General features: G+C 42.6%; 3 protein-coding genes across 5 annotated transcripts; 2 read left to right on the plus strand and 1 right to left on the minus strand.

The window, feature by feature from the left end:
- Window positions 1-56: 56 nt before the first annotated feature.
- On the minus strand, window positions 57-5705 carry EARS2 (glutamyl-tRNA synthetase 2, mitochondrial). The gene is made up of 9 exons (XM_053472307.1): window positions 5223-5705; window positions 4343-4498; window positions 4060-4249; window positions 3162-3634; window positions 1997-2105; window positions 1586-1724; window positions 1071-1201; window positions 712-847; window positions 57-307 (listed from the first exon to the last, which is right to left on the minus strand). Exons 1-9 carry the CDS (start codon window positions 5350-5352, stop codon window positions 224-226), a joined length of 1548 nt encoding a protein of 515 aa, XP_053328282.1. The 5' UTR covers window positions 5353-5705; the 3' UTR covers window positions 57-223.
- Window positions 5706-5801: 96 nt separating this feature from the next.
- On the plus strand, window positions 5802-12246 carry UBFD1 (ubiquitin family domain containing 1). Its single transcript, XM_053472308.1, has 7 exons — window positions 5802-6131; window positions 8262-8522; window positions 8724-8932; window positions 9276-9341; window positions 9689-9794; window positions 11221-11303; window positions 12062-12246. The coding sequence occupies exons 1-7, from the start codon at window positions 6116-6118 to the stop codon at window positions 12170-12172; spliced, it is 852 nt and encodes a 283-aa protein (XP_053328283.1). The 5' UTR covers window positions 5802-6115; the 3' UTR covers window positions 12173-12246.
- A 2463-nt stretch (window positions 12247-14709) lies between these two features.
- RAB40C (RAB40C, member RAS oncogene family) lies at window positions 14710-23662 on the plus strand. 3 transcript variants are annotated; one of them, XM_053471335.1, is made up of 7 exons: window positions 14710-14978; window positions 18094-18455; window positions 21260-21320; window positions 21751-21811; window positions 22120-22197; window positions 22392-22614; window positions 22748-23662. In XM_053471335.1, the coding sequence occupies exons 2-7, from the start codon at window positions 18314-18316 to the stop codon at window positions 23041-23043; spliced, it is 861 nt and encodes a 286-aa protein (XP_053327310.1). In that variant the 5' UTR covers window positions 14710-14978; window positions 18094-18313; the 3' UTR covers window positions 23044-23662. The 3 variants fall into 3 exon arrangements, with proteins under 3 accessions (XP_053327310.1, XP_053327312.1, XP_053327311.1); XM_053471337.1 differs by having other exon boundaries at window positions 14710-14853; XM_053471336.1 differs by lacking the exon at window positions 14710-14978 and adding an exon at window positions 17752-17830.
- The last annotated feature ends 3521 nt before the right edge of the window (window positions 23663-27183 follow it).

Below are 27183 nucleotides of genomic sequence, written 5' to 3' on the forward strand. Positions count from 1 at the left end.
TACCTCTAAAAAACTAAATTTTAATAACCGAAAAAATAAAGGAGCTGACTGCTCGATATACAAAGCTGTAATGGAGGCAAAATTATTTGAATTATTTAATGATTTATTTAGAAAGAGAATCTTAATCAGCACACTGAGGCTTATTGGCATTAAAAAAAAAGGATAATTTATTGGTAAAGGTCACTGAGCAAATCACTACAGTCCAAGGTGTATAATCCAACGTTCAGCAGCTGAGAGCATTCTGAAGTCGTATGATGGATTCTTGGGGTCCCAATGACATCAGCATCTCCGCTACACTTGGCCCATGCTAGTTGAAAACAGATAAAATAATTGAATCATACAAAAAACTGATCATTAAATAAACAAACTGAAAATCCTTCAGTCCCCCTGTCAACAATTTGCAAAACTACCATGGATGTTTGATTGCAAATATAAATCGCATGCATTAAAAATAATATAGAAACTGTTTAAAAGGAAATAGTACTTAATTGCCATTTCTTCAGAAAGTCTTGGAGGTTGGTATTTTGGTTTACTTTGCATTCTCCCCAATTTCCCATCATGCATCCCTCAGCACCTAACGTACCAGGTATTTTAAGACTTAACTTGCTGTGGAGGACGTTTTAAGAAATCTGTCGCCTTTTTAAGTTATGGTTCTAACATTGCCCTGTGTAAAGGAATAGTTTAGCCATCATCTTAAGCCCAAGCTCCCACCTCTTGGCCGCTCAGAGACTTTCTAAGTAGTTTCATAGCACTGCTGTACTTTGTGGCTTTCAGTTGCTGTAAATGGCTCCTCAGTTCGTTATTCAGATTTTCCAAAGTAAAATCATTGCACGTTTCCTTTAGGACTCTACAAATAAAAACGAGAACCGGTAACTCACTGACCACATAAATACCTGAACATGCCGCTTGCGATACAGAACGTGGACGTGTGAACAGCTCAAGACCACCTAATACACAGAGAATCCGAAAGACAGACTCGTATAGCTCACAATCTTCGAATACCTCTTTGTAAAGGCAGTGACGGTTCTAACAATTTTTAAATGTAAGTTCTTGGGAGTCATAATACACACCGTACAACCAGCGCTCCAATCTCAGCAGCCTCGCGCGAGAGGCTCTGCAGTTCTTGTTTAGAAATAGAAGGCCGGATCCAGAGGTACGAATATTCAGGCGATAAGAGGTCTGTCATCCGGCACAAATGTCCCTGAAAGAAAAGCCAGGTTTGCTAGATATCATAAAAATAAATAGCCTAGCAAATCAGAATTCATCATTTGTAAGTAGAATTATCTGCCTTGATTTGCCATATTGATCTACACAACTTGTAGGCAGAGGTCTAGTAATATACAGATTGCTAGGGAAAAGTATTCCTTAATTTTACTGCCATCCCATGTGCTGGAGGGAGGCTAGCTGCACGCTGAGAAACAAACCGTATAAAAACACACGTGAGAAACGCTAAAAGTGCAGACATATTTTAAATGTAGAAACCGGTCACGCGTGTTTCATGCTCTGTTGATAGGGCAAGTGAACTTTTGCATGCTACAAAGCAACACACTAGCTAGTCAGAACATGTGGGTTGTAGAGTTCTCACCTTCCTAAGCAACAGTATGCGCTCTATGTGCCCCTCATCAAGTTCCAGACCCTTATATGTGTCTTGCAACATTGCCTGGAGCTGAACAACCAGCTTTGCCCGGGTCTCGGGACCGTCTATCGATCTTGCAAGGTGTAACCTGCAGGAACATTTATTGAGAGAAATAAATACACGCAAAAATAAAATGTAACACTATAGTTCCTTTACAAAATGCGGAATGCCTACCTAATATTTAGGTGGCACCCTATTAAATTCATAACCTTTTAATTTTGTTACATTTTTTAGCCGATAACAGCTATTTGAGTGCGACGTTCTAAATGTGGAGCAATCAAAATGCAATGTTCCCGCTGAGTTGCTCATTAAAAGTCTACTGTGATGCCCCCATGATGAAGTCTCATCTCACACACTAACCTGTTAAACTCGGGAAGTTTCTCCAGATCCAGCAGAGCAGAGTGGGTGCTTGTTTTCCCCAAATCATACTGGTTTACGAGTGTGTCCAATGTACGGCCCATTTGGTTTTCTATACAGGACAAAAATCATAAATAAACCATAACGAAGCCAATGATCACAGCAGACCTGCTCATATGATTGCCTGGGCACTGACAATGTCCAATAACCATTTGCATCTTCTGGGTATTGTATACTCTGGTTCTCCATGCTCTCTAACAGTTCAGGTTTTCAGTATCTCCTCTTACCAGAATATCAGGTTCAATAAGTCACAAAATCTTTGGCTTCTGTGCTAGTTTAAAGGAGCCTGGGCATTTCTACGGGTATCCTGAAAACCTGCACTATTGGAGGTCTTGAGAAACAGAGTTTGTTGCATCAGAAGCTAAAATTTGCCATTCAATCAACGGGGTTAATGATCGAGTTGGTTTGGGCCAATATGGGAGTTAAATGGATGAAGGTGAACAATTCATCAAAAGTGAACTGCAACTCATCTGTTCGCAAAGATTCAGAACTCCATTAAACTCAATTCAATTGCTAACCACACACTGATCCACACAACAGACTTGGCTGACACACAATGGAAACTCAGCCTGGAAACTGGCATTGTCTAACGGGACAGCAAATGTTTGTTTTTTTCTTTTGAAGTTTCTCCAGAGTCACGTCAAGAGGATTCCAATGAACTTCTGTAACTCATCAGTAAGCCTGATTTTGTGTTTTAAAATCAAATAGTACACATATTCATTTAGACCACCCCACAAATAAACATGTATGAAAACAATGCGTATTCAGGTCTAGTCTGTTGCGTCTGTAAGTTCCAAAAGTTGAATTGGTTAAACTTTCTTTTCTGGTGCTAATTATCATATCCAGATGTTAAATTTGTCACTGGCATGTCAATATTGATACACCTCATCTGTCCCACAGATATAAATTCTATTGGCAAAAATGAAAGTGGTGCCAACAACATCCTCACTAATCTTTGTATATGGTGGGCCACCCCAAATAAAGAAAATACATACAAATCCTTTTTAAAAAGCACCATTTCCCTCAATAATTATAGGCCCACTGCAAAGCACCACCATTCCCCCCCCTGTTGTTCTTCTAAAGGGCACCTCTTTCTTTCCACCGTTACCAGGAAATCCAGATCCACAGTTGGTGATGAGATCCAGCAGAGCATCAGCTAAGCATCCACTCTGAGCATAGTGTTCAATAAAGATGTCTCCTTGTCGCTTGGAGAGTTTGGTTCCATCTTTGTTTAGTAGGAGGGGTAGGTGGGCATATAAGGGAGGTTGCCAGTCCAAAGCTTGGTAAATCAGCAGATGCTTGGATGTAGATATGAGCCACTCTGCTCCCCGCAGCACATGGCTCACACCCATATGGTGATCGTCTACCACATTGGCCAAATGATATGTGGGAAAGCCATCTCCTTTTATAATAACGGGGTCACCTTCCACACTTGCCACGTCATGGTGAGTCCAGCCATAGACCAGGTCCTGAAAAGGCTGTGCTCCTTCTTGCAAGTGGAACCGGATCACATAGGGGGAACCTTTAGACAGCTTCTCTGACACTTGTTTTGCAGTTAGATGCCGGCACCGGTTATCATAGCTTCAAAAAAGTGAAACGTTGATTATAAAACTAAGAGAGCGGAAGACTGAAACACATCAATGCTCTTGTTTCTGGATCAACGAGAGGAGAACATTTAAACTACATAAGCAGTCATATCACTAAGACCTTGTCTCCCTTTGTACAGTTCACGGTATATGTTTAATTACTACCTTATTTTAATGTTTCAAGCTTAGCAGATAGAAGCAGACTGCTCATACACCTACAATTGTGACTTTAGCAAAACTAAGCCAGCCAAAGTAAGTAGCTTTTGTGAATAGGTCCTTGGTTAATAAACCCCTTTGTGCTTTCTTTTAGTATAACATGACATATTCTATTGCTATTTAAATATTGGTGATATAGTCTACATTTGACAACAATGCCTTTAAAATCAGTTATACAACATAAACAAATATTGTGTGTCGTACCGAGGAGTCTGTCTGTTTCTCAGAGCTTCCCTCTTGAGAAGTTCTAGTCTCTGTGGAGTGCAAAAGCAACGATAAGCAGCTCCGCTTTCCAGCAGCTTGTCAGCAGTAACCTGATACAGATCCAGACGCTTAGACTGCTCATATGGTCCATAAGGTCCACCTTGCCTTGGGCTCTCATCTGGTGGGATGCCTGTAGGACCGAGTAACCTTTATGTTACACAGACTGGAGCATATATATTAGGACCATACAGCACATATTAGATGTATCGCATACAACACATACCTGCCCACTCCAGCATGTTCTCTATGCCTTCAGCTGCTCCAGCCACCAGCCGGCTCCTGTCTGTGTCTTCAAGCCGTAGAATAAAAGAACCGCCATGTTTTTTGGCAAACAGGTAATTGTACAGCGCCGTACGCAAACCTCCCAAGTGCAGAAAACCTGAATAAAAACACATACAACAATATTGTTTAAAAGACCCCAAAATAACACAATGAAACAGACACTCATCATCCATTTTCCAACTAAATCGGTTTGTCTCATTCATTAGAAATTGCAAGACAGGAAAAAGTGAGAAAAGCCACCTTCAATTTGAGTGAATGAGCAATACAAAAATAATATATAATAATCTGTATATTAGGCAACGGAGAACACAGCTCAAATGTATGTATGAGGAATACAGAAAAAGTCCAAATAGACCTTTTTTTTGCGTTAAAAAGTGCTTTTAATTTTCATCTATGTATATCACATGATCGTACCTGAGAAGAGATGATCATGAGACCCTTTAAACATTAACCATTTAATGTCCTGCAGATTCTGTGTGGCAGCTCATTTAATTAGTTATCTAAATGACTAATACCGGTCTGCATGGAAACCTTAATTTAATTAGGAGATTTTTTTATATCAATAGGTCCATCCAGAGTATGAAGGTGTCGGTTCCGGGTTGCGTGACCCTGAGATTGGAGCAAAATCACTGATATTCAGGGTCAAACCCTGAAAGTTCCCTGGTATGCACATGATGAACTAGTGATTTATGATTGAATATGATTTGAAACAAGGAAAAACCGAAAAGGCAAAGTGATCAGACAGATGATCAGTTATAAATACTATCGGGTGATTGTGGGCTTTAGGGTCCAGCATCTTTATAACAAAACACCGATCTTACCAGTAGGACTAGGAGCGAATCGGACTCGAACCTCCTTCCCAGAAGGCACTGAGGAGCAGCACCTCTTCGGAAGGGTTACCAATTCCACGACACGAAGCACATCCTTGACCCTAACCAGTACAGGCCTCATGTCCTCGGACTAGACTGCACGCCCTTGGCGGGGGCAGATGATCCTCAGAAGGAACACACGTGCAGGAAGAGCCCGCTAGTGAACAGAATGACAGCCAGCCAATCAGCGACCGCTAAGCCCCGCCTATTAAATAAATACTCTCCTTAAATGAAACTAAACCAGGCAGTGAGTGGAATTTGCTGAACTACAACTCCCATGATGCTCATGGCATTTTCAGCTCAATCACCCACGAAAAGGAGCGTTATGTAAGCCGAATACATTATTCCCTAGTGTTTGGCTTCGTTATGTATATTACAGCACTAAATATAAATATATGGCACATAGTATGACACTATAATAACACCGTATAAAATGAGGGGGCAAATCTGGAGCTCCCCCGGTATTGTTGAGCTATAACGCCAACAACCCACATGTAATTTATTAACAGTTATAGGGCCAGAGACTATCCTAAAATAAAAGTAATAACCAGGCCTTAACCAAATATAACCAACTCTGGGCACTGTCCTCAAACCACTTAGAGGCGCAAAAAAATATTAGTCACTGCAATGCAGAAGTGAAATGAACAAGTTGCACAATTCTGAGGCAAAGTACTCGCATTTCCGGATCCCCTCTAGCCTTTGCTTCACGTCTTTATGGTACCGGGTCCTCCACTGTTCATTGTCTTCCGGTCCTGGTGCCAGGGCTACAGCCGCCCGCTGGGTCCAAAACGGCTGTTTGTGTGTTTCCCGACAGCCCCCGCGCTGGAGACTTGTACACAATCATCATGGCGTCCCAGGACGGTGGGTACCGGGTCCCCGGAGGGCAGGCCTGCATGTCATCCTTTATGAGGCCGCTTGTCGCATTGATTTACACGTCGTCTTTTCATATAACCTGCCCATCTGTGCTTCCCGATCTACCACCTGTCCCAGTCGCCCTCTGTTGCCTTCCCCTCGTGTTTACTGCCCACTTCACGGAGCTTTATGCCCTGTCACTTAACCCACTGATTCTATATGTATTTTCTGTTTCAGTGCACTGGTCGCTTTGCTGCTGTTTCTGTGCCATCTGCCCCATTTGTTATCAATTTACCTCAGAGTCAGAACTTCCTTCCTGCCATCTGCTCCACTTAATAGCCTTTTATATACCTCGCTGGCTACACCAGTGGACCCCTTAGCCATGCTTTTCAGCCTTTGCTGGGTTATCAGCCCCTGGGGCCAGCTTTTGCCATCAGGCTCTCCTGACAGTCTTTGACATCGGCTTTTGCTGTGTCATCGGGCCCTGCATACCTTCTTCTCTGTGCCATAGATCCAATGGCAGCCTCCTCTGTGTCCTTGGCACCATTTGGCAGCCTCCTCAGTGTCCTTGGCATCGTTTGGCAGCCTACACTGTTGCTCAAACATAATGTGGCTATCCTTCTGGTGGCCGTAATGCCCCATGCCTGCCTGTGTCTGCCAGTCTCTGCTTGGCGGCTTTCCCGTGTGTCATCGGGCCCCTGTACCAGTCTCTGCATGTCATGGATACTTTTTGGCAGCCTCCTCTGTGTCTTTGTGCCCCAGGTTTATTCAGACATCATCTGCCTTCCATGGTGCTGGTTGCCTGCCTGCCGCCCGCCACCAACCCTTCTTGATCGCCTGGCATCACTGCGTGGTTGTGCTCGCTGACACAAGTTTACTATGTTGTCATTGGCCTCTAGCAGACGTTTGGTGGTGGCCCTCTTCACGGTGCCCCATCAGGGAGTAGGGTCTTTACTTCATCATAGTACTCTTTGTGTACCCCTCGGCTTGAAGAAGACACCACGGTATCCCATTGCAGTGCTGTGGTGGGATATGTGCTTTTTTTCATATTTTAGTGAATACCTGTCTGTTATCTTTCCACCGATGCCCATCCTATGTGCCGTTAAGATGCGGGCAGCGAGCATGTTGTATGGGGAACTTCTAGACTGATAACAGACAAGTACCCTTTTACTTGCTATGCCATATAGTCCAATGTCAATTTTTGTTTTAACCATTTCTCTTAAAAAAAAAAAAAAGTGCTTGTACCTGCTGACAACTATGTTAACCATTCGTAGCTGACAGGTCCACGGTGCTGAACAATAATCTAAAGAACTAGGTCATATAGCCGTAGGGTGTATTACTATCCATCTCAATTACTCTTATTAGATTAAAATTATTGTAATTATAAAGTATATGTTTGTTACAGGAAGCAATCATTTAATTTTTTTAATTCACAACTTTGGATCTTATATTTTCACTGAATAACCTGTTAAATTATTCACATAAAACCTTGTGTCCGTTAACCAGAATAATCTGATTAAATTTAAAATATTGCTATTAAGTAGTATTATATGTTTTTATTATATTGTATTAGGATATGCAGAGGATAAATATGTGTAACATATTGTTTTCAATAGGAAAATAAGCTGATTCTATGGAGATGTTGATTGAGCACATGCATTTACACAATTAATTTTTTTGTGAATGAATGAACAAAGCAAACTCTTTGAAAAAAGAATAATTAAGAGGCTACAATTGTATGATGCCTACATCTAGAGTTATATGAACCACCACGTTCTGGCGTGTTAATTTATGGTCAGAAAAGAACTAAATAATAAAGCATAGAGAAGAAGAAAAGTAATTGTCTGAAGATATCGTTCTGTGACTCATGGCTGGTCAGTTCATGTCTTTTATATGTTGTTTTTTTGAGTTCATCTATTTGATATGTATGGGGCATGGGCGTGTTTTAGATATTATACATTGAGCTGTGTAAAGAATTCATCGTGGGTTGAACCGTGTCCTGATAGGGCTTAACTGCAACTGCTTTCAATTTCACTCTGTGGTTGAAATAAGAGCCCCGTCCCTAGTTTCTGCTGACACATTTCCAGCTTTTGTAGAATTATCTGCTGACCTAAACTACACATTTTATTTTCCCTCTAGAAGTGGAAGAGTTGGGGATGGAGGCAGACGAGCAGAAGACTCAGCTGGCCAGCGCAGAAGGTGGGGACAGCAGCTCTCAGGCTTCAGAAAGTGTTTCAGCACCGGCAGATGCAGACAGTTCTGTGAGCAATGGAGGGGACTCTGAGACAGACAAAGAGCTTGTAGAAGTTAAAATTATTTGGAACAAGAACAAGTACGACTTGAAACTCCCGCTGGACAGTACCGGAGCAAGCCTTAAGCAGAAGATTCATTCTCTCACAGGTATCTGCTTGTGTTGTCACTTGGATGCGACATGACCCTAATTAAATCCCGAGTATGGATCCAGAGAGATCATTATCTCTCGTAGATATCATTATCTCTCGTAGATATAATTATCTCTCGTAGATATCATTTGCTGATGAGATGTATGCAGTAAAACCTTTATGATCCATGTTTAGCAATTACCATTCTGTCTTCTTGCAGGTCTTCCACCAGCCATGCAGAAAGTCATGTTTAAGGGGCTAGTCCCTGAGGACAAAACACTAAGGGAAATTAAAATCTCCAACGGTGCAAAGGTCATGGTTGTAGGATCCACAATCAATGACGTGTTGGCCGTGACAACCCCCAAAGAGACTATTCAGCAAGAGGTGAAAGAAGAGGAAAGCAAGAAGGAGCCTTTGTGCAGACAGAAGGTAAGGCCATGCGTGCTACCTTATGTATTTTTGTGCAGGTACCCATGAGAAAAAGAATTAGGGCTGACAAGTTATCTAGAGCTGGAAGTTCTAGATAACTTGTTGTAAGCCCGCAAGAGCAGGGCCCTCTTCTCCTTTGCACCAGTTTGTTTATGTGTTTATAAATTGTTCTAATGAATGTAAAAGCGCTGCGGAATAGGCCGGCGCTTTATAAATAAATATAATGTAATGTAGAGCTAACCGAGTAACTGTTAAACAAGGGCACATATATAATTTTATGTAGATGCCACTCTCTGACGATCAGATCTTTATATTAATGGAATACTTTTTGTGCATTTTACAGCAACACCGAAAGGTGCTGGACAAGGGCAAACCTGATGACGTGATGCCATCGCTGAAAGGTGTCCAGGTAAAGTACATTTTCAGGATATAATTTAAATGTAGGTACTTCCTCCTGCCCTCTTCTTGAAGCTTGAGATGACGTAGAATGTAAGAAATCCTCAGGAAACTAGAACTTCAGCTGCTATAAATAGACGATCCTCAAACAGCTGTCTGTACGTCATTCGAATTTAATGCACAGTTTGTATGCAGGCATTTTATTTTACTTAGCCTGATGACATCATGGTCAACTCATCAGCCATAGGATCCAGGGAAACTTTTCCTTTTTTTTATTATTTTTCTGTTTTATAACATGTTTGTCAGCAGTCGTAGTATTTACATGATAATGATCGCCAATACCTGTCTTGTTTGTTACAGGAGCGTCTTCCAACCACACCGATATCCGGCATGTACAATAAGTCTGGGGGGAAAGTTAGGCTGACGTTCAAACTGGAGCAAGATCAGTTGTGGATTGGTACGAAAGGTAAGAGTTCTCTCCTATCAGTGTCCTTTCCTTGTGTCACATGAGTTCAGGCTAAAGTGAATTTAAACAAACATGCAAAATTTGCTGTAGCTATAAAAAGGGTCAAAATTTGGCAAAATAGCATGGGTGTGTTTCTTGATGCAAATGAGAAAATAAATAGTTAATATTTTGCTTTTGTTTATTGTTCTATGTCAGGGGTGTCGAACTCCAGGCCTTGAAAGCCGCTAACAGACCAGGAGTTATGGATATCCCTGCTTAAATGCAGGTAAGTTTATCTGTTTCAATCATTTTGATTGAGCCGCCTGTGCTCAAGCAGGGATATCCAGAAATCCTGGTGTGTTTGCGGCCTTCGTGGCCTGGAGTTCGACACCCCTGTTCTATGTTCTGTCCTTTTTATGTTGACTTTAAGCTCCCCAGTGTAGGTCGCCATGCATGTAGGGCTCTGCTGTCTCACCAATACTGTTATTTTTCAATAGTTCTTCTCCTTCCTCCCTTTGCCTTTGAACTTCGATTGACCATCAGTTGCATATAGACTGAAGACAAAGCAAAATGACACTGTCCGATCTTGAATAATCAAGTTACTTTAAGAGATACTGTTTAGTATATTAACTAGACATACAATACTGGAGTTTAAAGGGGAAGTCCCATGGAAAAACAAGGTTTGATCATTAAATACAGTGTTATATACACTAATGTGCTTTATCATGGACAAAAAGTGTTTATTTCATCTTGTTCCAGTAAGCTACTGATAACAGGAGGCAGAACATAAAAATTGCTAATATGCAACGATCTGAAAACATATTATGCAAGGACTATAAAACATACCTTTTTGGAAACTACCGTAAATTTTAACGTGATACCAGTAATACTTTCTTTTTTTGGTGGGAGTTCCCCATTAAAGTGGACTTGTCATCCACAAAATATGCGGTTGACCTGCTCTGCTACAGGTAATTTATAAAAATCCATCTGGATGTTGTGCTAGCAAAAATCAGTAGCACATACAGATACATGTTATAGGGTCACCTAACCTATAGTATAGTTATAGGTAAGCATAATATCTTTGGTATAGAGGCACAAAGGTAAGATCTCTTTGGAGAGAGAGAGAGAGAAAGAAATGTCGCCCGTTCTCATGTGATGTGTACTAAAACCAGTCTGACATGAAGAAAACGATGTGTCGAATGCTCTGCTTTGTAGATGCATCTAGTGTTTGAACCTGAAAGAGTGTCCTCAACGTCACTCACAAAGGGAGTCTGTGCTGCATCTCTTCCTCTATTGATAACAGCCTTAAGTTAAAGGTTTAAGTTACTGGACCAACATAGAAAAAGACAAATAAGGTTTCTGGTCGTCAGAGGTCTCTTCTTCAGAATGATTTTCTGTATTGATGGCAGTGATTGTGAAATTATAAACTTTTTTTTCTCTGATGCAGAGAGGACAGAAAAAATCCCCATGGGTTCTATTAAGAATGTGATTACAGAGCCGATTGAAGACCACGATGACTATCACATGATGGTAAGGGAGTACCCTGAGAGAATTTTTCTTCTCAACTTTTTATGCTAAACGTTACCATCTAGAAGCAATACTTAGTATTGTGGTTTTCCAATTTATTAACAAAATACAAGCTTGAAGAAGCATCACAGGACCCAAGTTAGAAAATAAAAGGGTCTGGTGGAGCATGAGCACCTGGTCAGGTCAAAAGTCATGCAATTAGGGGTTAAGAGACTGGTTTGAGCTTTTACATTGGTTCCAGTTGTGAAAGGATCCCAAGTTAAATTAACACCCTAGCTGCCCTAGTTAAGCTTAAGGAAAGTTTAGTACATACTCCCATCTCAAGGTTTATTAAACGAACCTCTCAAAGAGAGTTTGTGTAGAATTTAAATATTTATTTTTGAGGAGTAATTCATTGGAATCAGTAACTGCAATCTTTTCATGATATGCGTAACAAGGAATGAGGATAGTCGACAACAAGGGAGTGATTCCAAAAGGTTTCCCACAAGCCAATTTCTAAATTATTAGAAAAGTTACCCTGGGGGGGGGATAATCAAAGATAGGCTTTAATCATATGATGCTTAAAGGGATCACTCCAGTTAATGCATATGATAGCGGTGTGGTCTCTACATTTCCGTGAGTTACATTATGTGTTTTGCTTTTATATGTGTTTTACTTTAATATGCGTTCTTCTATGGTAGGGGTGTGTTGGGGGCATTAGACTGTCCCTTTAAAGCTGTTTAGGGACAGTTTAAGCCATTCCACATTTCTCTCTGTTACAGGCATTTCAGCTGGGTCCTACTGAAGCATCTTACTACTGGGTATACTGGGTCCCCGCACAATATGTGGATGCCATCAAGGACACGGTATTAGGCAAATGGCAGTATTTTTGAAGATACGTTCACCTCTGGCACGAGACACAAACCGCTGGAAGGAGCCACAAACCACCACCATCTTTCCCAATTCCCACCCCTCAAACAATACCCCACTCCCCTCAGTACTCGACAGACACAGGCCTGGAACTTTTCAAATCATTTCAACGCATCTTGTGGAGCAAGAAGAGGCTTTTTTTTTTTTTTTTTTTTATTATAGTTGCCAGAGGTGAACACGGAAAGCTAGTTTACATTTTTAACTTTTGCAAGTTGCCGTTTCCTCAACGGCAACTTCCTCAGCCATATATCCAAATGAAGCAAAAATCCTTTTTTTTCCCCATTTTAAATCCTATAATTGCTTTTGCCGATCGAGCCACGTCCACGGATATCCTCCGTTGTTTTGATGCTGACAAGGCTGCGGTTCAGAACACAGAATTGCAGATTCCTCAATAAAATATTCACTATTTGCAGCCATTTCACATGCTGAAAATCACCATTTTTTTTGTTTTGCTGTGTGTGACTTTTAAAAGTTATTCGTGATGCCCCAAGTCTTCTCTCCACTTTTTCTGAGGGATGTTGATCTGCTTTCATTTGGTTTTGATTTCTTAATTCATACTGAGAAATAATTAAATTGGTGTAAAAAATCATACGCCATGTCATTTTCTTTACTGCTCCCCATGTGTTGGTGTTAATATATGTGGATGTAGAATTAGTGGGGGGTATTGGAGGACAGGTCGGGTTGCCTATCCACACATTTCAAATAACTTTATTGAATCATAGATAAAGAAGTGAATTGCCATACCAGGGGGTGGGGGGGGGGTAATCCAGATTTCTCACCCATATACTTGAAGATCATTGACTTTGACCAGCGGTCCAGCCTTTTGTATGAAAAACAGGGCTGACGGGAAACACATGGATCACCCAGAGCTTTTATTCCGCTTGGAGATTCAAACACTGCCTGGAGACGCTCCAGGATCTTCTTCCAGGTCCTAAGCATGCTATACTTAGAGATACTTAAAATATACCCTTTTCTGCTTCCATACGGAGGAACAGCCTTGTGAGTCTAATTAAAAAGAGTATTACTATTTTTTTCAGGATGGTCCTCCCGCAGAATGTATCCGTCTCTCAAGTTAGTAGTGTCTAGAAGTAAAAATACGGTAATTTTATTTTTCCATCCCATAATCCTGCTTCCTTTTAAACGTTACCTGTGTTTCTGGCGCCTGCCGTTTTACACGGAATTCTATGCTTTTCCTGGTGTGTCCTTGAAATCCGGTTGTCTGTGTCTTGATATTTGTAATTCTTACAAGGATATCTGCCTATAAATAAAACTTTCTATAGTCTTATATTGGTTCTGCACAGCAATGATTTTTGAAGTCGCTAATTAGCCTGATGGCAAACACAATGAATCTATAGAGCTCTACCTAATGAGTTTCTAAAGAGGAAAGGTATCGAAGGAGCCGATGGTAAGGGTACCTGCGAGGCTCAAACTTGTACAAATTACTTTCATGTAATCAGTCTTCCATCTTTTAAAGGGACGCTCCAGCCATCATATGCACTTTAATACGTATGATAGCTCTGCGGTCCCTCTAAATTTGAAGACCCTTGGGTGCTACTTTAGCGTGTAGTCTACATTTACTTTATCATAAAAAAACAATGATATTGTCCATGCCTGTATCCCACGCCATGCTGGACAGAAGCAGTTTAACGGAAGACCGCGGATTACCGGTAGGCTGCACGCTAACGTGGCACAGACCCTCGCTTGCGTCCATTGATTGGGATGCTAGATCTTTCCTACCCCTGATCGGCTGCTTAGAGCAGTGGCAAGAATCATCGGACCACGGAAGAGGGCGGCTGCGGTTTCTTCGTGTTAGCTCTAGAGGTTAGTAGATAAATGGAGCAGACTCCCTGCAGAGACAGCTTTGCAATTACATTGTTTTTACTTTGCCAAGAGGGTGGGTGATAAGTGGAACTGCCTCCCAATATGGGTGGTAGAAGCTAATACGGTAAGGAAATAAGAGGGCTTTGAGTACCAAAAAGGGACTGGCCAAACTAAACATGGACACTTGGGAAGTATGCATGTGAGTTGGTGACAAACAGCTGCATCCAATTAATCTATATGAGAGCTTCTTAAAAATAAAAACCATAATGCGGAAACGGAACCTGAAATCTATCGTCGTCGTCTTTATTTGTATTATTTAAGACACGGGGGCACCCGAATATGACGCCATAACCCAGCGCACAGCGTCTAAAGGATGCACAGCGTATCCTAACGCAGCTGAGCCAATGCCCAAGAGGGGAACCTATGCCGGACCCATTACTACATGAACTTTCAAACTTGGCTCAACACTCTTTATATAGGAATCGCTTTGCCACCGGTCAGCCAATCAGAATACGGGGCGTGTCATAGGTGTGATCTGAGGTATCTGAACCCTAGTGACATCTCACTTTGCCAATGGGCGTATAACATGGGCATGGTCCGTCCAATAGCATGCGTTCTCTTTGGTTCATCAATAGTGGGCGGAATGCCCTGTTTCCTCCCATTTGATTGGGTACTCAGAGGGGGGAAGAGGTATGAGGTTTTGTGTTGAGTGACGTGACTGCGACGAATGCGAACTTGGGCTTCCTGGGATCCGGGACACCTCAGTAGTGGATTATCGAGTGGTTAGGAGAGACCTGAAAGAGACCGACGGAGCTCCTACCGGGTCTATTTACATTTACAGCGACTATTGTGCGAACGCATCCTGAGTGGGCCGGAGCCTGGGACTCGCGTAACTCCGGTGCCCGGTGTGAGGCCCGTTGTGTGGGCATGAAGTGCTGCGCCTCGTTGGTGAGTCCCTCCTTTTACCTGCATCTTCCCTCGCATACCAGGTATCTGACTAGAGGTGGGGTAATGGCGGAGTATAAATACCGTCTACAGTGTTACCCCAGGGTCCTTTTAATTGTACCATTACTGCTACTTGTCTGCTCTGTTACGGGCCGGTATAGACGTTCCAGCCTCAGAATGATTTCCTGCCAGAGTTGGTGCATTTTTCCTTATATGGTCATATAATTATATTTAGTAGCCCCGCATTTAGTGTAATTATCATTGATTTGAGGTGTATACAGGTTGACCCGTACAGTGGCAGGTTACCTGCTAGGCATGCGCCTTGGGGCCCCTGAACTCTAATAGGTAATTTGGTGATGCAATCAGCCGTCCCTGCGTGATGTTGGGTGTTCAGTGGGGTCACGCTATGGGGCCACATAGGACAAATGTGGCGGCTCTCACTTTGTGGGATCAGAAGGGTAGCCACAAGGTAAAGAGGTGTATGTGTGTGTGAACTAGCCTAGGGGCCCCGGAGGGCCTTAATACGTTGCTGGTACCATAAGACGGGTTATACTATGTTGCAAAGCAGATAGAAAGTGTGGTCCACGAAACAAAGTGGTCATAATTAAACAGGTAGAGATTTAGAGGTAAGCTTTACTTTACTGATAGGGTGGTTAACCGCCTCCCAGCAGAAGTGGTAGAGGCTGAAACAGTGAGGGGACTTAAACATTTGATGAGGGGCGAGCCAAACGACTGATTAACGTTTGAGTCTTTACAGTGGGAGAAACAGATGACTAAACGGGCCGATCTGCAGACAAATGCTATGTTTCTATGACTTTGTTGACAGTTGCTCCTGGATGGCTCTAAAAGCCTTTCCATGTTCTTGCAGTTCCACATACAGCCACCAGGGTATCTAGGACTTTAGGCAGCGTCTACTTGGTGCCTGGGTCCCTTCTGTGCTCCCTTTCTGTAAACGTGTTATGGAGAGGGCTTTATGTTCTCTGGCAGACTTGATGGGACCTGCGCCTTGGGCTGTTTGTTGTCGGTCCCCCCCTGACAGTTGGAGCGTCTGTCTACCTGTTTTGCCTGCACCTTTTACTGAAAGCCACTCGGTTCTTGCAGCGCGTGTTGGGAGTGTTTGAATATTTTGCCGTTCCGATCCCCCCCCAGGGTACATTTAATTTGATGACCCCCCCCCATATACCTGTTTGAAGGCTCTCATGCTTCTACGCACCTGACCTGCAGCCCCGGGACAGCACTCGTGCTGCTGCCTTCAGCTTCATGGGTATGATGGTGACTTTTCTTTTTTGTTTCTCAATCTCCCCCTCACTGATAGTAAACGGCTGCCAGATTTTCTGAAAGAAAAATAATTTATACAGCGCCAGCAATGTACGCAGCGCTTCTTCCAATACGTATATTTAAGGGGTCTCACAAGACGAGAACTGACTGACTAAGACAAACAATACATGAGATGCAGATGGCCCTGCTCACAAGAGCTTACAATCTTGAGGGAATGGGCTGAGGGATAGAGAAAGGTGAGATCTGAATTGACCTAAATGATATATAATCTGGAATAAAATGGTACATGTGCTGTTTACAGGCCCGGATTCGCCAGCCCTCAGCTGCCGTTATCCGGTTATCTCACCGATGACAACAAATACAACATGTTTACGCACCGTAACGGGGAGGGCGACTTTCATGGAATTTAGAAATGATAAATAAAATGTATCTAAAATGTACTCAAAAGTCATATAGGGCTCACCACCCCATCCTTCTCTTTATGTATCACGGCGCGTGAAGCCGCTCTCTGGGCACCTGCGAGAAGACGAGTCTCAGCAGGTTACGCTGTTCGGTTTCTGTCCCGAGTTGGAGTCGGCTTTTTGGCTTTTGGAGTGTTTTTGGAACCTGTTCTGCGTCCTGGGTGTGTGCGCGTAAACGTGCTGCCTATTTCTGATAGTACAAGACGAGACAACTGTTTGGTGTATTCTGTTGGTTTGTAACTGTTTGATATGCAGTGTATGAACCGGAACAATTGATGAGATGTTTAAATGCAAGTTATTGTAGCACCGTAGTAAAACTGCTTGCTTGGTGGTGGTGTTGAGGGTATATGTATAAATATATCTGTGTGTATTAACATCATTGTAGTGGACACATGATTTTACATCCATCCCCTGACACCTTCCATTTTTTTTATTGTTAAATCTACATTTTTGTTTTATTGCTAGAATTTTACAGCAGTCGATGTGTCTGATCAGGCATTTAAAGTTCTCCAGTTAATAGGCATCGGCAGACGTGTCAGCGTGACCCCCGCCATACACAGATGTTTTCTTATTAATGCTTTGGCTCTTTTGTCTTGCTTATCCCTGGCAGGTTTGGCTGCTTTGTTCCTCCTGGAAGAGGGGGCTCGCAGCACGTCAGGTACCTCCGGCCCTTCACTCTTCGGCAGGGCTCTGAAATAACAGTATCTGTTGACTTTGAGCGTTTGGATTTTCACATTATTAGGCTGCCGTGTAGCGCGGCGGATAAAGTGGTTTTTGAAATGTATACGGCGCATCTCCATCCCCGTTATGCGCGAGTTCAGTTTCTGTGCGCTCTCTCTCCAGAGCTGAAAGGGTTAAGGAAACGGGCCATCTGCTGGTGTTTTGCTGCTTATGCAAATGTGTTGTAGTCCTTTCTCCTTCCAAGGAGTGGCGGAGGGTGCAGATGGCATCCGTCACGGCTCTCCATTGGAGCAGCTGAGCAGATTGCCTCTCCCCTTCCTCATTATGCTAACCGTGGGACGGGAAGAATAGGTTTTTGTGCTTATTGTATCCGTACCCCAGAGCTTGGAAGAGACGATCGTATAGATCACGCCTGGATGTCATTGGCTTTAAAAGGTTTTATAGAATGAGCAATGTTTTATATGGCTGAAAAATATATATGTAGAGAGTGTGTATGTATGTTTGTGTGTATATATAATATATATAATGTGTGTGTGTTAATTTTTCTGTTATGCTTTAATGCTTTTTTGTGCGCGTTTAAGCAGTTGTTTAATAGGGTTGTGAATGTATATATGTGTGTGTATGTGTATATATGTATGTATGTATATATGTTATGTAATGCTTTTTGAAACATTATCCTATTTGGTTTCCTTAAACAGGATTCACTCCACGCCAGGTCCCACTGGGATAGTTCATGCCACAGGAGAGGACAGATTGGAAAACCCAGAAAATAAGCGCTCCTCGGCATCTTCTGCGGACGCCGTTCCCAGATCGGAGCTTCAGAGAGAAATCCCTTTCCTGCGCAGCGCTCCTGTCACAGGGGGGGGATCTTAGGGCGCCTGACATGCCGATTGCCTGCGTAGCCTCCTGAGAAGGAGAATGGGGACTCAGGGTAGCCCGGTGAAGAGCTACGACTACCTTCTGAAATTCCTGCTGGTTGGTGACAGTGATGTGGGGAAGGGAGAAATCCTGGAAAGCCTGCAGGATGGAGCCTCGGAGTCTCCTTACTCCTATAGTAATGGTAAGAAGGACACATGAATTGTGGCTGTGTATGTGTATGTATAGAGCTTTATTCTAGATATTACAGCTTCGCCATGCTATGTAATTGAATTACGTTGGATATATGATTAAACTTTTTAGTTTTGGAGACTATGGAATGGAAACCATTTTTAGACATGTCTTCTTATATGAAGCAACCTTTTACGATACCTAAACATCCATATAGGTAACTACATGAACTGATAGTTTTTTATAATGTAACTTTAACTGCCCCTTTACAGTGGTGCAGCGAGGAAGTCGTCAGAACTTCCTGGGGAAGTGTTTCCTGGCCTCACTTCCTGTCTCCACTGATTCCTCTTCCGTTATAAGTGCGCATGCATTCTGCCTCACTCATTCCTTTCAGAGACCACTGGCAACCGCTGCACACTAAATCTAAATGCAAACACTTCATGATATCGTGCGGATACCATTGTCCCCGACCTTCCGTGTGGCCACCGGGACCACATCTGTCCTGAACTCCTGGCTATATCGCATCACAAGTCCTCAGTCCTGTTTTATTAGTAAGCTGAACATATAAATCAAAGCATGCCGTAAAACTCATTAAACTAGGAAACTTCTGCCCACCCCTTTTTTTCTTTTAACTTAAATAATGTCACGTGGATTATGAGTCAACTTTTTGTCTAATTCATGTTCACATCCAGAATCTCGCCCAGTGGTCCGATCTCCAATATTACCTGTTTATCTGACCCAGGCTGTTTATTAAAACACATAGAATGGCAATTAGATCACTAAACAACATACATAAGCATTATTTTACTAATTATGTTCAGTGTCAGGTGTGAGATAGGTGTGAGCTATATGACGTGCTGGATAATTGGCCTTTAGTTTGGTAAAATGCTACTGTTGGCTGGGCTCAGCGGAGTACCTGATCTTCTGGGTACCTGTGAGCTCCAAACTCAGCCTAAAGAATTTGGTGGTAAACTTTTAACACCCCTGACCATTTGTTAAATGCAGTGATGGATGGATGGATGGATATGTGTGCGCACACATCCACTGGTCTATCATTCCAAGCTGTTTTGTCATTATTTTTCTCTCATTATATACGGTACAATGGGTAAAGAGGACTTAACAAGTAGTGCATCACCTAACAATTTTGATGTGAAGAAAGGAAAGGTAAAAAAAAAATCACAATCTAGGAGCAGTTAGGAGTATTTTATACGAGGTAGGGGGAGGAAGGGAGGTAACCTGTCAGTGTTTGTTTTTTTTTGGGGGGGGGGGGTTTAAGGACTGAAGTTAATAGGCATGTCATCATAAAGCTGAGGAAGGGGGTCCCGGAGGGTGCGGGGCAGCCTTAGGGAAGTCTTGTAAGCTTGAATGATATGTTTGTGTAGCTAATGGTGCCTTGTTGGTAATGCCCCTGCTTCACCACACCTGATTGAATGCAGGACGAATGCAGTCCATATGGGCCACAAGCATGTCAGGGATCCGATGTATCTTTGCCTGGAAGCAAGTAGGTAAATGGGCTTTAATGGCGCTGACTGTGCTCAAGCTGGGATAGCCAAAATGGGTGGCCTGTTTGGCACACTTGACTGTATTGTGTAGCCTGCTTTAAGAGGTTAATTTCTCTTGCGTCTGCTGTGCTATTCGGGGGGCTTTTACAGCACACAAGGGGTTTGAAGGAAAGGCTGTCTGCTTCATTGGAAATGCACGCCTGCCCCTTTTTAATGGCTTCTGTGAAATGGCTCAGAGAACAAACAGCTACTTTGCTGAATTATTTCATCGCATTAGAGTATTACGAGTGGTGTTGGGGACAACATAATAGAGGCCGAGATCTCTTTGTCTGCATAATGTTATCTGCAAAGACCAGAGCAAACTTTCTGGCACATGGATCCCCTTTTCAGATGGGCTTATCCAGGAAAATAAACCAAATTCCTTCCCGCCGCTCCCGGATCCTGCTAATCCCCGAGCGCTTACTGCCCTTCCCTGGACGCAGATTCACTGCTTTACCGGTTTGTCATTATGTCGCGTCCAGGAATATGCATATTTTGGGTATAATTGGAATTGTAAAATCATTGCTATATAAACAAACAAATGTTAACCCTGTTTAACCTGCTTCTGTAACCTATTGATGGTAATATTGTAATGCAACAAGGGGTTAAATTAACTTTGAGCCAGTTTGTCAAGTAAACATTTGCAAAGCCTTTCCATTAAGGTTCATATCTCAAAACACGCTGTGTCCATGGCCTTCATATCCATACTAGTGAAAATGTTAATGCGCAGGCGCTCCGCGCTGCCCTCCGGGGTGTTTGGAGTTTGTAAATAATTAATGCGTGTTATAATGTGAGAGCGTGCCGGCACTTACCGCCTACTGGAAAAGCTTTGTGCTTAAAGGATAAGTCCCATGGAAAAACAAATATATTCTATTAGGATTAAATACTCTGCTGAATACCGTACATTAGCATTGAGGAAAACTTGGCTGGTATCTCCTTTCATTCCATTAACCTTCCTTTATCTGCAGACCTGGAGGATGCCGTTTGTTGTCAGTCCTGATATTTTTGATGGCTTTACACTGAGCTTTATAGCAATGCTAATGAAGTCCGTTCCTCCATAGACTCTCATTTGTCAGTGTGTCTGACTGAGTGATTAAGACTGTGTCATTCTATTGTGTCCAACAGGCAGTATAAGGAGGAATGATGTTCGTCTAGTAGATTGGGGCTCAGATAAAGAGTGAGTGAGAACTCATTCAAATGGCTGATATGCACCTGCCTGAAAACATTATATTGTGGGGCAAAATTAGAATTGTTAGAATTGTTTTTTTTCTTTCAGGTATTGACTACAAAACCACTACCATCCTGCTAGATGGCAGACGGGTCAAACTAGAGCTATGGTGAGTCCCAGCCTCCAAAGGCCATGTACTGAAATAAATAAATGCATGCTTTACTTCAGCCACAATTCCCAGCTACCTGATGAATAGTAGGGGGTATAAGTCCATTAACGGATATCAAAATACTGTTGTCCAGAGCGTGCTTGTCTCCTACAGCCATTTAGTGCTAAAAGGACAGATTCAGTTGTGACCCAGAGTGTTAAAGGCATCATTCTTACTTTGTATGAAGTTTGGTTGGTAGTCTGTACCTCTTTTTTATACACCGTGGACACAATGGCTACTGGTCACTTTGAACTTGTTTTCATAAACCCATTCAACTACATTTAAACTGATTTTAATTATTATTTGGAAGACCTTGTCTTCACACGGGGGGCTGCTTGTACCGTTACTGCCATTAGAACCTTCCTGAGCTGCTACTTTCTTTTCTCTACAGGGACACATCTGGCCAAGGCAGGTTCTGCACAATATTCCGCTCTTATTCCAGAGGTGCCCAGGTAAAACCTTACTGAATCTTGATTTATATGTAAGCTTAAAAGCTTTGTGGTGTTTATACGTCTGTGGTTTTCTCTATTATGGAAGCTGGTGCCCACAGTAGTACAAGGTCCGAGACGGGAAGCTGCCTTCATGTGAATTTCAACTGGCACAATTCCAGTATAGCCTGAAATAAGACAGGATACTTACTGTGAATGTCTATACTACATTTTACTTTTTGCTGATGGGCCCAGTTCAGCTGGGGTGGTTTGGCAAAGGCTCACAGTGTGAAGAAACTGACTGCTTGTTTCTGTGTCTCTTTTTTTTACAGGGCATTCTCTTAGTTTACGATATCACAAACCGATGGTCCTTCGATGGAATAGACCGTTGGATCAAAGAGATTGATGAGGTACTATGCTCTATTAATATAGGGTTTAGAGGTGATTGTTTAAGCCGGTTATGGTGGGCATGGCCAAAAAGGCTTGATTCACCAAACATGAGTAAGTCAGCATCTCAGTGCAGTTTGCTGAGTAATGGGCACTTAGTAATTTTGAAGTTTATACTCCTGTCATGTCTAACACTGCTTTCTCCTATTGCTTACAGCATGCCCCAGGGGTGCCACGCATCCTTGTGGGAAATCGACTGCACTTGGCTTTTAAACGACAAGTCCCCACTGAACAGGCTCGGGCTTACGCTGAGAAAAATGGAATGACGTTTTTCGAAGTTAGCCCCCTCTGCAACTTCAATGTAACCGAATCCTTTACGGAGCTGTCTCGCATTGTCCTGATGAGACATGGGATGGAAAAAATCTGGAGGCCGAACAGAGGTGAGTCTCTAATAAAAAAAAAAAAAAAAAAAGTATACAATGGGTTGAAGAAAGTATCTGGTAAAGTTTGGTGATCATTCTTTGTGTGTAAACTTTTTTTTTTTTTTTTTTTTCTCATTTGGTTTTCCTACAGTATTCAGCCTACAAGACCTCTGTTGCCGTGCCATTGTCTCCTGCACCCCTGTACATCTTATTGACAAACTGCCCCTTCCGGTGGCAATCAAAAGCCACCTAAAGTCTTTCTCCATGGCCAACGGAATGAATGCAGTGATGATGCATGGACGTTCGTACTCTGTGGCTGGTGGCAGCGGTGGAGCTGCAGGAAGCGGTGGAGGAAGCAAAGGCAATAGCCTTAAACGTTCAAAATCCATCCGGCCACCGCAAAGCCCCCCTCAGAACTGCTCCAGAAGCAACTGTAAGATATCTTAGTGTGAGAATCCGGATTGCTTGATGCTTCCTACAAACCACCGTGGTAAAACTGCAGCTTGATGCCAGGGATGTTTGGAAAGTCCAATTAGAGAGCTTACCAACCCATGGTGACTTTTGCATGGACCCTAAAAACCATTCCTCTTCTGTGTGGTATCTGCTTCCAAGCAAGGAGCATTTGGAGCGATAAGGATATCAACACCCTATTTGTCCGCTTCAAAGGGCAGCCCTGCCAATCCCAAATCCTTCCAAAGGTTCCATATTGCATGATCCTGCATTACCTTTCCTTACACAAAGGATGCAGCAAGCACACAGCACCAAGTGCTAAAAGCGTTTCCCCTTCCTTATATTTATAGCTAAATATATATATTATGGGGGAAACAACGCCTAACCATACACAGTAACACTTCTGCATCACCTTGTAATTACTTTTCACCTGACTTAATGGAGGGTAAAGCAAACACTCTTAACATATCCTAGTACTGATAAGTAATGTTGATCTGCACATCTCTTATGTGACCGACTGAGATGCAGACCTTTTGGTCCGTCTCTTCTCACTTGTGTATTCAACGGTTGATCGTGAGGGCTGAGTAACTGCGCCCATTTAGTTTTGTTGGCCTACAACCCCCAATGTCCTCAGTCGGGCAGAAAGTGTCCAGTATTTATGGTCAGCGTCCGCAGGAGAAGTTACTCTGCCAGTGATTGCCCACTTTGTTCCTACAAAAAGTGCGTTGAAATTAGGACCTAGCAAAAACTTTTCTACCTCAATGTTTTGAGTTATGCTTCCTGCAGAATCTCTCGCCATACCGTTTTATTATGTGTGAACAGACACGTTTCATTTTGTTATATACACCTTTCAGCAAGTGTTTAATCACCCAACAGTGAGCTTCTCCAAGAGACTGACCTGGCCTCGCATAATGCTCAAGAAATCTCAATATCTTATCTGATAGAACTGTGTATTTTGCTGGTCCAGCTCAGCCTTCCGCTCTGCCCGGTTTATCCCATCGTAATGGATTGTGAGTTTAGGGTTGGGTGCAAATTAGTAAATAAACCCCATAGTTGAAGCTCTTGCTGAAAGCGTGTATGTAGCTGCTTCTGCAGGGGGAGGCCGATGGGGGTCCTCATTGTGCTCCCCCACTCTGCTCACTCGGGATGCTGCAGCCTGTCTATGAAGCGAGTTGCTGAGACTTTTCTACTGCAGCTGCGGAGAAATCGGGCTTCGCAGAACCCCTTACATTCCGCTTTCAATGTTTTGTCCGTGGATCATATCTACAGACAAAACAACAATGTCGAAATTTAACTGTAAACCGCATCATCACCCCCACTAATCTAACCCATCTACCGATTTGAGCAAAATATTTTTCTGGCTTGCGAAAGTCCCATCCTGATACATCCATTTGCATCATACTTTCTTCCCAAAAGCAGAAGAAAATCATTGTATATAATCTGCCAGGCAGGTTTTATATAAATTTGTGTATATTGCAGATACAATTGACGGTGATTTAAATATTTATTTAAAAAAGCAAAATGTGGTTTGACTGTTTCCCGCATCTATGTGTCTTCTAAATTGAGAGCAAACTAATTATCAGGTAACATTAGAATAACTCAGGACCCGTGCTAACTTTTAAGTTATTGTGACCAATTAAAGCCATAGAGCAGAATTGTGGCAGCTTCTGTGACTCCATCTGTACTTAGACCAAGTTCTTCTCATCCACAGCCAACTCTGTCTTGATTAAAGACCAGTTTAGGCCAATAAGCTGCTCAACCCTGCTGTTCATGTCCCGTTTCATTCTTTATATTTGTGTTATGAGACCAGGAATACATGGGGGGGGCTCACTATTAAACACTAATGAGTACATGGCTTCATACATCAGACGGTAGGCTGGTTTCTGGCAACCGAGGCATTTGAAATGGTTTGTAGTTCAGCATAGTCTATCCAGAGTGTCCCGAGCCGCCTCAGAGCAACGTGCTGAGCCGCCTCTATTGGTGCCAACGCGTTTCATTGAGTAGGTGTCATATGATCAGCTATTTTGGTGGTAGTTTGAATGCGATATAATATTTCTGGGCAGATGGGAGATTGTAGGTCTGAAATGGTTAATTGTAATAAGTAATATTTGAATAACGCATCTGTTTTTTTGCTGCTCTGAACAGTTATAGCATTCCTACCCCGACCATCAGAAGTTATAGGGGTTTAACTCTCCAACTGTGAAGCTTAATGGATACCTTTTGTTATAAATGTCCTTTTTCTAAATAAATGAAAATCCCTACACTTTTTATGTCCACCTTTTAACTGTGTGTCTATTTTTATGTTCAAGAATAAAAAAAAATCAAATATAGTTAATCTTGAATTACACAACCATTTGGTCACATCATGGATATACTGGTTCGAATATCAGCCCAATATTATCCCAAATCCAAAACGATGTAAATAAGATTTGTATTCCCCAGTTAGAGGTCTGTAACCGCTAGCATTCTGTGTTCTGGTCAGTAATTGTAGGGAACGTTTGGTGGAAGGTTTGTTACCGTGTAGCTTGACATACAATGGCCCTCTTTAGTCTGCATAGTGACTTAGTGCCATCTAGTGTGTCGTGTGATTATATCTGCAAACCCAAAGTAACTCACTGGGAAGGATCTGAAGAACTCAAATACAAGTTTATTTTGCTTAATACTGATACTAAAGCATTTTTCAATAATAAAAAAATAGCATATTTCATACTTTATTGATTAAGTTGCTGATGTGCATTTTAAGATGACAGATCACTTCGCACACACACACTCTAAATATTTATATAATATATATACCATATATATATATATATATACCGTATATATTAGAATAACAGAGAGGGATTATCTACATTGTATGAGTATCACAGATGTATGACTCAAAAATCAGCCCTCCTTTTATTATTTTTGTTTTGTTTTTGTTAAAAGGGTTTATTTTTCTGTCCCCAGTGATCTCGATTCTCATGATAAACATATGTGCTGTCTTGACTTCTTGCCACATGTATGCGGTGTATGAGACATCCAGCAGAACATGATCCGGCCTCCCCCATCCGATCGCTCTCTGAACGCTCACACAATGGCCCAGCTGCCAATAGAGAGATAAAAACCTCCAACATTAATGGGCCGGAGCAGGAACGTTTTTAATGTCCATTCATCACCCTGCGCGGGACAGGCTTCTTGGAAAGCAAAGGCCCTGGTGACATGAACAGATGGAGCACTTTATGTATCCAAAAACTGGATAGGATATAAATCCTCTTTCTCTGCCGCTCTGCGAGGAGGCGCATGAAATAAGATACGCGGCTATTTAATATGAACTCTGCTGAAAGAGAGACACAGAATTAAAATCTTTAAAGCCCAGAAGATTGAGTCGCCGATCAATTGTTAAAAAAAAAGCAATCGGTGCAGCTTTAGTTTGAAATCCTGTTACTTGCATGACCGTCCCTCCAAAGTCTCTAAATGAATGCACCGTCTCCCTTTGAGACCCAAATCCATCGCTGTTGTCCCTCTTTTCTAGGAGCTCCGAGTGTTTTCTGGGTATGAGGGTATCGCAGGGTTCTACAGCCCTAAAAGCCCCGATAGTGTGTATACATGGCAGGCTCTGTAGATAAATACATTATTTTACTTCTCAATGCCTTGCTCCAACATGCCTGGGACCTTCCAGGCTCCAGCTACCCGGAGCACTCCCTCTTTGGAGGGGGGGGTGGCATTATGAGGGTTGGGGTTAGATGCCTTAGGGGCACATTCATGCTCACTCGCACACATCCATCCTTACGCATTTACTTATATACATTTATGCTTACACACGCATCCTTCCATGCATACTCCCTCACACAGGTCAACCATAGCTTTCCCTCCGGCTGCGAGCAGCTTCTTGTTTAATAGTAGGGCCACGTGACCTTACATTACGTGACCCTGCAACGTTCCTGCCTCCTTGATTCCCCCTCCCCGCGGTACGTTATTGTTCCAAAAAGCAGAGCTCCCGGGCACGACCTCTCCCCCGATTGGAGGAAGCAGGGAGAGTCCCCGTAGCTCCAGCTTCTTGCGGAAGTGCGCCAGAGCCCAGATAGATCGATTCAAAGAGAGGTGCAGGAATTTATCTGTAAAGAACGTTTATTTGAGTTTATTTGTCAAAGGGTC

This window comes from Spea bombifrons, chromosome 7 (genome assembly GCF_027358695.1).
Source record: "Spea bombifrons isolate aSpeBom1 chromosome 7, aSpeBom1.2.pri, whole genome shotgun sequence".
Lineage (NCBI taxonomy): Eukaryota > Metazoa > Chordata > Amphibia > Anura > Pelobatidae > Spea > Spea bombifrons.